Source organism: Parus major, chromosome Z, assembly GCF_001522545.3.
Source record: "Parus major isolate Abel chromosome Z, Parus_major1.1, whole genome shotgun sequence".
NCBI classification, from domain to species: domain Eukaryota; kingdom Metazoa; phylum Chordata; class Aves; order Passeriformes; family Paridae; genus Parus; species Parus major.
In genome coordinates, this window is record NC_031799.1 from 32,659,687 (window position 1) to 32,673,805 (window position 14,119).

At 40.7% G+C, this 14,119-nt stretch overlaps 1 protein-coding gene across 4 annotated transcripts; it reads right to left on the reverse strand.

The window, feature by feature from the left end:
* Window positions 1–363: 363 nt before the first annotated feature.
* On the reverse strand, window positions 364–13,707 carry PLIN2 (perilipin 2). Of its 4 annotated transcripts, XM_015652439.3 has the most exons (10): window positions 13,600–13,697; window positions 12,266–12,386; window positions 11,529–11,585; window positions 11,253–11,448; window positions 10,509–10,591; window positions 9,713–9,998; window positions 9,171–9,355; window positions 8,307–8,441; window positions 7,369–7,659; window positions 364–1,355 (listed from the first exon to the last, which is right to left on the reverse strand). In XM_015652439.3, the coding sequence occupies exons 3-10, from the start codon at window positions 11,556–11,558 to the stop codon at window positions 1,221–1,223; spliced, it is 1,341 nt and encodes a 446-aa protein (XP_015507925.1). In that variant the 5' UTR covers window positions 11,559–11,585; window positions 12,266–12,386; window positions 13,600–13,697; the 3' UTR covers window positions 364–1,220. The 4 variants fall into 4 exon arrangements, with proteins under 4 accessions (XP_015507925.1, XP_015507923.1, XP_015507924.1 ...); XM_015652437.2 differs by lacking the exon at window positions 12,266–12,386 and having other exon boundaries at window positions 13,600–13,707; XM_015652438.3 differs by lacking the exon at window positions 13,600–13,697 and having other exon boundaries at window positions 12,266–13,307.
* Between the last annotated feature and the right edge of the window lie 412 nt (window positions 13,708–14,119).

Genomic DNA, 14,119 nt, shown 5'->3' on the forward strand with positions numbered 1-14,119 from the left:
AACCAACATAAGCCCGCCACGCCCCCCTCCTCCCTAACAAGAAAAACTCGCACCGGCAAGAGGGCTGTGCGGTTCAAACTTTTATTCCAAGGCATTTCCGTGAGCAGACTGGCAGGCCCTCACAACGACAGGTGTCCCGGGATGAGGGCGCAGCGGCGTGCCGCGGCCGCAGCAGAGCGGCGCTCTGCCGCAACTCCCGTGACTGCGCCGCCGGCACACCGACGACACCGAGAGGTCTCTGCGACAGCACTTCGGCCTCGTCCTCGCACAGAAATGTTAACAAGTCCGCCTCCAGTCCCGTTCCCACTCTCCCCAACTCCCAGAGAAGTTACTGTGTGCGAGCAAATGCAGACTCACCAGCCCTTAGCAAATAACTGAGTGAGATTTTATTAAAAGATTTTTTAAAAACCACTGTCACCAGAACTCACATTCAATTCCTTCTTTTTTTCCAAGTTTTCTTTTATCCGAAGTCTTTATCTCTTTACTCTATTTCTCCTTTCTTTTTACACTCTCTTTCCCTTCCTTATTTAAATGCTATCCTTATACCCAAAATACTTTAATATTGAAGTATTTACTCCCTTTTAGTCTCAGGCGCCACAACTGATAGCATCATGACAAATCATGACATCATGCCAAAATATTTGCACACAGAAGGCATGTGGAAAGAAAGGAAGTCCTTTTGTGCATAAAGCACTCTTGCCAAAGGAAAGCTCTAAGCTTCTAAGCTCTGTAGGTGCAGAGCCTAATGAAAGAACCTGAGAAAATCTGAGATAGACACAGTCTCTTACCCCTTCCAGCAGCAAAGAGGTAGATGCAGCACTGCTTTTCACGTAGACTGAAAGGGGAAATTTGGTGGGCAAATCCTCATCAACTCCTTTTGTTGGCAGCCCTTTATGCAAAGCACTGGGGTGTTCTCATGGCTGCTACCAGCAGAAGAACAAATCATCCACAAAGGTCAGATTAGTTGGTTACACTGGTTAGGCTATAGCTGGCTTGCAGAATGGGAGCCTGACACCCATGCTAACCAATTAATGTAGCGTGCATTCCTTACATTGAAAAACCCAGATTTTTGATGCAGCTAAGTGAAACAGTACTGATTAAAAAAAAATAATAAAATATCCCCATAATCCCTAAACTAGGCAGGATCATCTTTAAAAAGGAGAAATCTAAATTAAACATGGCAAAGGTACACTGTATCAAAAAGACATTTTTATGCTTCTCTATTCAGCTCTTTGCCCTGCAGTGTAAGGACCATTTGTGCGTGAAAAATCCTGTTGATCCTCTTCGTCCAAATCCAAAATGTCGGGTACATCATCTGACTCTGAAGACAGGTCTGTAATAGTGAAATCTGGAACCTGTGTAGGAATGAAATTTCAATCAATTTAAAAGTAAAACTAAACAGATTTGTGCAGTAGTCCTTCACTGATGACAGGATACAAAGATGCTCAGCACCTCCAGAAATCAGACCAAACATCCTGATTACAGAGCGAAATATGTTCAGACATATAGAAAACACAAACCATTAAGACAGATCAAATACAACACAAGATGGAAATCAGTTGCTTAGAAGGTAGGACTTTATACAGTAGAGACAGACAAGAGCTGAACGCAGTAGACTAAATTTAGTGAAACTGGTGACCAGAAAATTAAGAAAGGAGGTTTTAAAACTAATTTTACCTTTCTTCTTTTCACAGAAGCAATGGACTATACAAAGTAATCTGCCCTGAGGAGATTGATAGGGATTGCTGTGTTGCTCTGGATGCCAACGTCTGCATCAGACATTTTTTTTTTTATGAAACCAAAACCTGGAACTGCAATGTCACTTTGGCCTCCATTTTAACTGCGCATATTCTGTACTGCTAAGCAGCACAGGGTTTCAGGAATTGCCAGAGAGACATCAGTGGATACATGGATGTTGCAGACTTCTAAAAATGTTGTCTAAGACACTTAGGAGCTTAAGTCCCAACCCTTAAGTCCCCTTTGTAGGACTTAGATTACTTAGGCACTTCTGAAAAATAGGATAAAATTAAGCAATTTACTCATAAGTTTTTTCGGCCTAGGTAAAAAATACTCATATCTGTGATATGATTTATAGTTAGTTTTAATGTTGGTGATGTGCCATACTTGGAGCCAGACACAGTATCAGCAAATAACTACTGCTGCATTTTGACAGGAGTGTTTCTGTTCAAAGCAACAGCAGCTTGTAGGCATTTCTGTAACTTAAGCTCAGCACCAACTGAAGTGGCATTTTTAATGCATTCCCTAACTACGAAACACCTTATGACTTACTTTAATGAGACAGTAAGCAATAAAAATCTATGCTTTGCCTGCTATGAAGGCAGGGCAGGAGGGCTGACAATGTATCAAATAAAGGGAGTACTGCTTCAGTTACTAGGCTGTGCTCAACACAGAAGCTCTACATGTTAATTTACTGGTCTTACAGAATAGGTATTCATTGGATACCAGGGATCTTTTAAATACTAGTTATTTATTTAAATTGATCTTTAGAAGAACTTAAGCAGCATGTGACTAACCAGGAACTACTGTGGATACCATGAAATGTGTGGACCACTTTGAGAACTTAAGCTTGATCAAAATAACATCAGTAATTTTTGTTTCCCAAAAGATCAAAAGGCACTAGGAATGGAGGAAACACATCTTTCTACCAGAAAGAATTATTTTCCATCTTTCTGCTTATGGCAGTTTTCCTAAAACTCTCATTACTGCACTTAGAGAAAGCAACAAGTTTTCCCATTATCAGCACATGATCTTGTATTTCATACTGCAGTATACAAATACAGGTAGAAAAACAATTCTTATGTTGCAAAATACATTCTTACAAATAAGAACGTGCCCAAATGGATGGTTATATATATTTAAACTGACCAGGACACAGCCATGTTTTTTAAGTGTGTCTGACCAGTAGGAATTTTCTCTGTTATACATTAAGAGGTTTTTATTACTTATAACCAGTTTATTCTTAGTGACAACAGAGTAATTGCTCACATTTAAGTTTCTGCCTTCTTCATCTCCTTAATGCATGCAGCAGAAGAACTTGACTCCTTTAATGTAAGTTTTTTGATAGCCATGAAAGAACCTCAAATTGCAGTGTATCTCAGCATGAGTAAAACAGACTAGATGTCAGTATGATTCACCTCCGTTTTGACTGAGCTAAATTGTATTAGAATCACATATTCTGACATCTGCACCAGTCTAACTAAAACAATGCCAAGCCCTTGGTGTTATGGGATTGCTTATGTAAAAGACCCTTGCTTCCACACCACTTTTCACAGTTGACTCACTGCTTTCTTTCAGCTTCCTAGCAATTCTTGCAATAAAAGAGTATGTAACTCCTTCTTCATGCAATTTCTCTTCATGATTCAGTATATCATTTACAAAGATATAATACTTCCAAAATCCTCACATAAAACAGTGCCAAAAAATATTTTGGCATTTTGCTGTCTTCATATATAAATGTTAATGTCAATTCTAACTTCAATCCATTTTCTTCTTGCTAAGATTTTAGACCTGAACCACTAGCATTTTGACACAGCATTCTCATTATGTAAACTTTCAAAACAAGTGCTTATTTTTAGCCATCAGAGACTGTATTATCCAAAAGAAATAAAACTGGCAATAAATGAAATAAAAATCATTTATCAAAACACTGTCCACAATACCTCCAGCAAGCTACTTCATGTAAGACCCTCTGATCATGCAAATTAGTAACCAAGCATACTTTAAAACAAGTTCAGTTTTGTTTAATATTTTTAATTATGAAGGTTTAAAAGAGCTTTTTAGTGGTAGCTACTGATTTTTTTAAATAGTGAGAAATAATTTATCAGTTGTTCCCAAATCCTTTCACATATTTTATTAGCTATAAAATATTACCTAAGTTGAATTTTGGAAAAGATTGCAAAAATATTAATCTTGAAGAATAAGAGGTATTTCCAAAGCTTTACACTTTTTTTAGATTGAGGCAACCTAGCTTCATCTCCAGGCCTTACACAAATCTTGTAATTTGGGCTTGACCAATGCTATAAAAATGTTTGCAAAACTTGCATACCATATGGAGCTATTCACAAATGCTTATATTGAAAGGTTTTCTAGAAAACTATTATCAGCAATGATAGAATAATAGTTCTCTCTTAAATGCACCTGGGAAGAGAAAGTGTCAACTAGCATGAACAATTTTTGAGTGATCTCTAGAAGAGAAAAAGTAATTTTCTTAATTCCAAATAAACCCTAAATAACCTTACAAGTGATAATGATGTTAGTATTATAACCTTTACTATCCCAGGTTTTCTGCAATTAGCAGCATTTGACATTCTTCCATTTAGTCTAGTTTACCTGCCTTGCTGAAAACAGTTGAATCTACTTCCTGTCATTTTCAACACATCTGGTCTTACCATTTTAAAAAGTTTTCAGACAGAGAAACCTCAAAATTTTCTAGCCCAAGCTATATTCTCAAATGTGATTTTGGACTAAGAGGAACAAAGCTTCTGTGCAGTGCAGCTGAGATGTTTAATACATGCAGTTGGAGAGAAAAAGGTAAGATGTCAGTAACTCAGCTTTCCCGTCTTTATTTGTGAGGAAGCACCTTCCTCTAGAGAAGAGTCTTCCTAATTCTGATGGGGGATGGGGGGCTGTGCATGTGTGGACAGAAACTTAAAAACACTTGGAGGGAGGGCAGGCACCGTCCAACAAAACAAGCACCTACCACAACACCATGACACAGGTGACCAGCCATTAGGTAAGAATTTAACCAGGCCTTGCCCTGTTTGCAGCCACCAGTTATAGGTCAGCTGCCAGAAGTCCAAGTAACTTTTGAACAGAAGTCACCCTACAGCACATGGTAAGGAAGAAGTGCTTTGAAGGTCTAGGCTGGTAGCAACTTTTACTTGCATTCTACTTCATCTGCTTGCTGCAATTTAGTAAAGCTGGACACCCACGCAAGAATACAGACCAGTAACACAAGACAGAAGAGACACAATGTACTGCATCTGCACTAATGCTAGATGATGCTGTTTATTTCTCAGTCCTTAAAAGACACTGAAAAGTTTGAGTATCTTATTTGATAGATCACCTCAGGATGAAGTCCCAGAGTAATAAGACTTTAAAGCACACATAGAATAGGAATTCCATTCTTTCAACAGCCCACTCCTTCTACACCTAATTAGTTCCATCCAGCTCAGTTCCTGAGCACACCTCATTCTATGGATGCATTCTATGGGTATTATTGCAAATAGAAATAAAATTCTCACTGGACCTGTGTAATAGTAAACTTTAAAATAAATTAATTCCTGAAAGCACTATGTCTCTAGAAGTCTTAACTCAGACCCAAGATGGAAAGGAGTCTCACCATCTCATGTTGATTTCATGTTAAACACCTCCCTTAAATAAAGTGAGTATTAAACATTGTAAATTACAGAATCTTTACCTGCAAACCTGTTTTTCTACAGTTTCATTTAATATTGTGCTTAAACCAGTCTTCCTCACACTTCTAGGCCAACCCTGATCTAACAGCTAACCCGCTCACATTAGAAGGCTGGACAACATATAATTTGCTTTAGTGCCTAAATCATGCCAAGTAGAGGTATTTGTTCCATGTAGCACTGTGCGGCTATCTGATAAGTTTTTCTTTGAACAGCATTTTTGCCTTATACTGCTTTGTCACTTCTTTGAAAATGATGGCTGGCACTGCAACACTAGATGATTGCAACCCCAAGTTGTACAGGGCATGCATCAGAAAAAAAGATACAACTTACCTGGACAGCACTAACGCAAGAAAGCTTATTTCTTAGCAACTACTTCTTTTCCAGTGGAGGGGTTCACAGGACTTACTGAGAACAAATAATTCCACTGAAGTAGTTGAATGTAAACATACATTTGTCACTCAAGTTCAAGAGAACAAATAAAGTCAAGTTAAAACTGGTGATGCAGCTGAGAAGCAAAAACTGTTTATAGGCAGTCAGAAGACAAAGCTGGTAGATGGCCACACACAACACCTACTGTGAAGGGAGGAGAGGATTCTTTTGTCCATATCCATCTCTTTTCAATATTAGAACATCCATCAGCTCACAGCTTAGGTCATCTTTAAAGGTGACAACAGCAAGGATCAACAAAAGCATCAGTAAAGCTAAGACTCACTGGACAGATACACAGAAATCCAAAAGGAAGGAAATGCTGCAGCAGAATCTCATCTATCAATACATACACAAACATTTTCAATGCACATCTACTTCATCTGCATGTCAAACTTGCTTTCTGCTGGACCCAGTTTGAGGGAGTCACAGAAGAGCAAGTTAGATTGTTTTAAAACAAAGGAGACAGGCTTTGGCTACTAAAGCATTTATTACTAACATACAAAAATGAGTTACAAAACAATGGCTACATAAACACACACTCACAACAGCAGGCACCTGGGTACAAACAGCATGAATCTTCTTTTATACTGCATATTAAAAAAAATTGTTTATAATTATTTGGTCAGTCACTGGAACAGTGTTCATGAAGCATCTAGATGATGCTTTTAGTCATAAGGTTTAGTTTTTCAGTTTTTAGGTAGCCCTGCAAGGAGCAGGAGTCAAACTTGGTGACACTTATGGGTCCACTCCAGCTTGAAATGTTCTATAATTCTGTGGTCAAGTTATTATGTTATACAATACTTAAGTTTATACAGTTAATGTTAAAACTGTAACAGCATTTAACTCCAGCTGACTCATTCAGAAACCCCACTTTTAGCTTTGGCATTCTATACTTACAGAACTTTTGTCGTGAATTATGTAGCAATAGAATCTGAGATAGTCAGATGCACAATTATCAAACGTATGATATGAAGCAATCATAGCATTTAAGTGTAAATAGATAGACTGTAGAACTTTTAAATGCATTTCATAGTACGTAAGGCTTTCATATCATTCTGGGAGAAATTAAGCAGCAAATCAAAGCTATGGTGGATTTCATTTAGATTATTAATACCACTGAAACACAATGAGGGCTTGACAGACAAACAGGGTGTCTTGACAACTGTCAGCTGCCCATAATTAGGCACTTGAGTTTAGTTTGAATTTTTAAGGATGGCTTAACTACACAGGACAATACAGCCCACGTGTAAGTTTCCTGGCCTGTAGATTCCCCTATTCCTGTATTTATAGACTGTTCACCAAAAAATGGTGAAAATGGATTTTTTTGACAGCTACACTTAGTAAGGCCACTTATTTGGTCAGTCAGCAGAGTATATGCTTGCTACACAGTTTATTCAGTAGTGTGTTCAGGCTGTTTGTCTTTCTGGCTGGAACTTTCCTCCCCTTCACCTTTGCTTTCAGCATGCTGAATGCCAGGCAGTTGTAGGTAAAAGGGACCTACCAGCCAGTTGAGCGGTGTGTTGTTAACAAGATAATCCATCACATCATCCAGAGACTCCTTCATTTTCTTCAGCTGTCCTTTGCTGGCTGCAATAAAGCTGTCTGATAATTCTTGGAAGGAGGATGCTGACCGAAAGCTCTGGTAGACATCACCTGCCATTGACCCAACACTGTAAACCTGATCCTGTACATTCTGTGGCAGCCCCTGTAGGCTTGAGACCAGTGTGAGGCAGGTGGTCTGAAGCTGCTGAGTGAGGCTTCGTGCAATAGCTAGAGTTCTTGACTCAATGTGCTAGAAAGAACAAGCGTAACAGCACATTAGTGTCTTGTTATGACTGTAGCAGCTTTATGTTGATCAAGATACTTAAAGAAGCAAAGGGGATGTAATAAAGCTATAGCAGATAATAAACCAGATTTTAAGTCTGAAGCATCAAAGATTTAGAAGCAACTTGATATTTCTTCAGCACTCAAGTAATCTTTGTGAAAAGAAACTGATAGCTTCTACCCAGTGACAGTCAAGCAGATTCTTGTTTCAACTCTGGATAACAAGTCACAGCAGGTAAGTACATTCTAATCAATGAACTATCCCTGAAAGCTATGTGCAGGATTCAGTGAGTCTGTGCCTAAAACTGCTGACATATCATTATTTCTGGTCTGGACACATCACATAAATGGTTTCTAGCTAATCTACATACAGATATCCCAACACAGGTTCACATGCCAAACAAGATGAACATTCTCAAGAGAGGAGAATGAACCCCAGAGGGTGTGCATGAAGCAGGTTCATTTAAAGAGTTCAGGTCTCCTACTTCTTGGAAGTCATCTGCCCTCAGCTTCAGCATCCAGCCTCAATGTTGCACACTTCAGGGACTGTTAGCTTGCCATGACCTTGATGGGATACAATACATTTATTTCTAGTGTACATTTACATCTATTTACCTCAGCAATACGCAGATCATCACCATCACTTTGGGCTGTATTTTTCTTCCATTCTACCCAGGACTGATAAAGCTTTTCCTGAGCACCAAGAAGTTTCTTATTGGCACTATTCACGTTCTTTCTGGCATACTCGATCTGAAATACAGCCAAATAAGGAAGTAGAGCCAAGAGTCCAAACAGATGCTTTAGGGCTTCTCTGCCTTGACTGTTTTGTAACTGTCTTTTAAAATACTTCATAAAATCAGTATAAATAATTTTGGGGAGTGTAAGAGTGTGTTTAGTCTCATCAAAGAATTGAAAACTGAAAGCAGTTTTAAGATGTTATGTAGTGTTCCCCTCTGCCTCAGCTATTTCCCGAGGAATTGAAAGTGTCTAGGCCATGACTCTATGTGCAGTTTGTCATGTACATAAAAGTATTTGCTGGGATAAGACTATGAAGTACCAGAAGCGCTCAGAGATAGAAACAGCTAGAGAGCAAGTCCCAAAAGAATTTGAAATTTTACTAATAAAAAGGACTGTTGTGTTTCTAAATTGCATAACAATTCCTTCACTGAATGAATTATGTATCAAAACCAGCACTAAAAAACAGGAATAAAATCAAACATGTTCACTTCTATTTCTGCAGTGCAATTACATGCAATTGTTCATTAGTTCACATCTTAGCCTGATTTAGAACTCTCCAAAATCTCTTAATGGCAAATTTTTTTGTATTTAATGTAATACACATAATACATGTAATAATGTATTTATGCATTTAATCAGAGAGCCATCCCTGTTTTCCTGTGACTCTTTTGGTTGTTTTCTTCACTCTAAACCAAGGCCAACATATGTTTTTTTATGTATCAGGTGAAAGCTTAAACTTACCAGACTAACAGTGTAATTGAGCTGAGAGATTGTCTCCTGGCTTTTCTGTTTAGCATCTCTAACTTTGTTTAAGGCTTGTTGGTAGGCACGTGCACGGACTTTTGAAGACAAGGATCCTAGTCTAACATAGTAGCTTGGCTTTTGGACTCCAACTTCAAAGCCTTCAACGTTTGCAGCTTCTTTCTCTAGGTATGCAGAAAGGAAGCAAATTAATAGCTGGAGGTCTACTAAATAATAAATAGTAAATAATAAATAATACTAAAGAGGTCTGAGACAATTTTATCTGCCTAGTAACAGCTGAATACAGGGCTTGTTGAGTAGTCCTTTAGCACCAATACGTAGGCTGATAGACCACCTTACAGAGAAATCCTTATTTTCACTCTGCTTCCTTGTGAAGATGCTGCTACTACAATCAGCAAGGCAAAAGCCCGTTTGGGAAGCATGTGCCCCCTTCCCCACTATGAGCAAACAATAAATAGATAATTGCTTGCTTCTCTCCAATATGATCATTCCAACAAAATCAAACCTTCAATTGGTCTTACCTAGTTCTGCTTCTGTAAGTGGAAGATACTGGTCCACAAGGGTCTCTGATTTTGTGAGAGCACTGTCCACACCGCTGCTCACCATTTGCACCACACGACTTCCCAGGACAGTGTTAATGCTGCCACTGACAACTGACTTGGTCATTTCTACGCTGTCTTGCACTGCTTCTTTAGTCTTGCCCACAACTCCAGTGATTGTGTGAGCAACAGTTTCCTTGGCACCAGTCACAGTGGTTGTTACAGCTTCTCTGGCTCCAACAACTACATCCTTGGCATTGGCAACAACCTGCCACAGGACATGCTTGTATTTACTAGAAGTATTAGCTAGTTGAGAGCTACATAATCCAGGAAATAATAAATTTATGCTAAAGCTTGTACAACTATTGGTTATCTAGAAGAAAATTTGCCCTGAAAAAATATGTACAAGAGAAGAAAGAACATGACTGCCACACAGCTTTCAGCTCAAAAAACTTCAGTGAATGTAATCTAGGTGCTTCACATAGAGCAAGAAAGAGGCAAAGACTCACATTTTAAAAGACACCCACCAGTAAACTGCACCTATAGAAAGATGTTGTCGTGGTGGGCAATTTCAAACAATGGGGAAAAAAACCAAACAACTCAATGGTCTCTCAAAGGCAATGAACAGTCCTACAGATACATCTCTGATTCTCTCCTTGCTTCCAAGCTGTGCTTCAGGCACAGTGGTTTGAAACGTGTCTCCCTGGGGTTTTAGTGATAATAGAAAAGAAGGGTGTATGGTTCTTCTGTTCAACATACATAAATGGAAAGAACTTACCTTGTCGGTGGGTTGATTCAGTATAGGCAGTCTCTCTTCAATTTTGTCTAGACCTATACAAGCATAGCTGTTGGCAACTACAACTATAAAAGAAATTACAAGAGTTTGTTTTAATTACTTTTTCCCTGAGTAAAACAACTCAAACTGAAAACTTGTTTTGAAAAAGAACTCATGCATGCAATATCCCTGAAATAGTTTCCTCCTCTTTTCAATGAGGTTTGAGGCAGCGAAGCCAAAGAACAAGGCAGATTTACAATGTAAGAAAAAAACTTCTTGCAGGCAAAGAAAATTCATTTGATAATTCACAAGCAACTTGTAGAAGCAGCTGAAATAACTTGACCTTTGCCATTCTATAAAACCAGGCTTCTGGTTACAACAACCTTGTGACACAGCTTCTAAATTTAACTAGTTCTCAGTGTAAGAAAATACAGCAGTAGCATTTGAAACCAGGTGAAAAGTGAGGAAGGTATTGAGCAAGAGACTGCGTAATAACTTCACATATCAAAAGTCATCCATCAATTTAGTATTACGAAAGTTGGAATATGCTTTCACTCTGGATTATTACGGGTTTTTTTAAAGTCTTATCAATGTGTAATCAGTTATGCAACAAGTCAGGCAACAGCTTCAGTCAGCTACCCAAAACAGAATTCAAGACCAGCATGACCATGTTAAACCATAAGTGCATCTGGATATAAAAAACAATCAGTTGAACTAAAGTTATGAACAGCTTCATCTTTGCCTTACTTTGTGGTTCCAGTTTCTGAATGATAGGCATAGCACTTGTCATGGCTACTGATGTAATCGTCTTCACTCCTTTCTCTGCTATCTCACATACTGACTTCAGATAAGGATGATTGTCCTTTGTGGTGATGTAAGCTGTGGACACCATATCATAGGTGGAGCTCACCAAAGGAAGGTTGGCAACCCTTGATACAATGTTCTGTTTAAAAGAGAAAGGTGTTACTTGACTCCTATTTTTATGATCTAGACAAAGAAATTATGGGACTTACTCAGACATACCTGCTGTGGATCAACTGCTGCCAATGCCATTTTTTCACGTCTTGAATCTTGCACAGCCTGTGAAAGAAACATGTATGAGTTATGGCATCGTATCTGCTCATTCCAACCATCAAACTTTAAAACCAACAACCTTTCTGTGATCCACCCCATTTACTGGGACCAGGATGTTCACATTCATGCATACAGAAATCAGATTGTATTGTAACAATTTACAAATCCAAAACTTAATTTAGGTAATGCAAGTACAGCCATATGCACGACATAGGCTTTGAGGTACAGCAGTTCACTGATGAACAACCAGGAGATGGAGTCACTTATTTTTTTCTAGAAGAATTAAGACAGACTTATCTGTTGAGCCAGGACAAATAAAAGCCATCCTGGAAGTCACTAAAAATCTAGTTTATTATGTCCAAGTCAAACAAAGAATCCACCACCAATAACTTTAATCAGATTAGATCTTCTAGGGAGCCCACCTAAGGCTCACTCTGTTCTGCTTGCTAAGGAGTTAACATTCCTGTGACACTGAGAGCATTGGAACTCCCTCCTGCAGAAAATAAATCTCCTTTATGCTAATTTAGACTAAATTATTACACACTCACCATTGAAATGAGTTGCAAACATTGGTCATTCAACAAATGTACAGTACTCAACATGCATTCCAACATGTATTCCCATGGAGAAAATTCTAACAGCTCTCCCCACAATAACCCTATAGAAGGGGCAGAGTATTGCAGTACCACGTAAGGAGAACGCACTGAAGCACACTGTCTTCCTATGCACACGTGCAGGCTGAACTACATCTTCAAGAAGCACCTTTTCCACTAATGATTTCACATAATGCTTAAGTTCCAGAAGAATCTGCATGAATGAAGGCAACAAAAACGTAAACTAGGAGTCCGTCCTCAAAAGGATTGTGGTTTACAAGGCCTTTTGCTAGGTTTGTCCAAGAGCCAACAGCAGTTTTCCATCTCATAAGTATGACACCAAAAAAGGAATGTGTTAATATTCCACCTGAGGGAAAATAAAACTTTTCCCCATTACATAATGGAGAACGAGGACAAAGGCATCCTGTTAACACTTTGCAGGCATATTTGCACGTATTAACATACACGTGCAATAAAGTAATGCCTGTAATGAGACTGTACATGAAACAAGCAAGACAAGTAACAGACAATGGTTACAGCAGTAACAAAGAAGCTTTCCCTAAATTTAATAAGAATTTAAATACCCTCAGGAACTTGTAACACACACATAGTATTACAAGTCAGATCACTTGGGAGTTCAGCTGGACTTCACTATGAACTGCAAACCGTACTACAGAACAAGGAAGATGATAACGGCACAGAATCTGGCCTCTTAGGGAAGAAGGGCCGTTACTTTAAGGATTATTCAATGTTCATAGTGTGTCTCATAAAATCCATCCACACAGGGCATGCATTTGAATTCTAGTCAATAAACTGTGAAGCTGTTCCTACTCCTAAAGAAAAGGAAGACAAGTAGAATCTTGCACGGTTTCAGAAACCCTTTGAATAGGTTCAGCCCTAGCTGAAGTCGGATCCACTCCTCTGAAGCAGCTGAGTGAGACGCCTAGAATCCAAGTCGAAGCATATTTCAGAGACAGCAAGCGCTGGAGAGGAAAGCGCTCAGGCTACTTCACAAACTTCATCCCTACTCTCCCCTCTCGCTATGGGGAGAAGTGCAAGAAAGCAGCGCGGCGCAGCAGCCGCCCGCTCTGGCTCGCCGCGGTACCCAAAGCAGGAAGGCGCACTGCTTTCCCAAGTGCCTCCACGGGCCGCTTCCGGGATGGGGCATTCCAACGCCGCTCCCAGGGGCGGACGAGGCTCTCAGGACTTTCTAGTCCGGGCGAGCCTCGGCTAGCGCACCGAAGCGCGCCGGGCCGCGGTGGCAGCGGGGGCGGCCCGGCGGTCAGCACCGCGCACGGGGCCGCACCCCCGCCCGCTCCGCCGCCGCTTCCACCATATTGCGGAGTCAGCCCCGCGGGGCGGGCAGCAGCCCAGCGCCGCCGCGGCCGCCCAGAGCCGCGCCGGAGCACCGGGCCGGCCGAACTCACCCGGGAGGAGGAACCGGAGCCGCCGTCGACTGGAGCACGGGCAGGGTCGCGGGCACGGGCGCCGCCGCCGCTGAGTGGGGAGCGCCGGCCTCGCCCCGTTATTTATGGGGCGTCACCGCCGCCGCACGTCACCGCCGGCGCGGGGCGGGGCCGGACACGTAGTGACCGCAGCGGCGGTCAGCGGGAGGGCACTGCCCTGTCCTGGAGCATCTCGCTGAAGGGAGCTGGTGTGCAACTGGTTCTACAGAAGGCCGGTTCACTGAAGCACAGAGCATGCGGAATTGTAATGGAATGAAAAGGATCATCGAGTCCAGCTTCTGGCCTTGCACAGCACCATCCCCAAGGGCCACCCCATGTGCCTGAGAGCACTGTCGAAACGTTTCTTGATCTCTCTCTGTCAGACTGGGGCTGTGACCGCTGCCCTGGGGAGCGGGGTACTTCCCTGTTCCCGTGTCCAACCACCCTAGGGAAGAAGAACCGTTTTCTAATATTCAACCTAAACCTCCCCTGACAGCAGAGC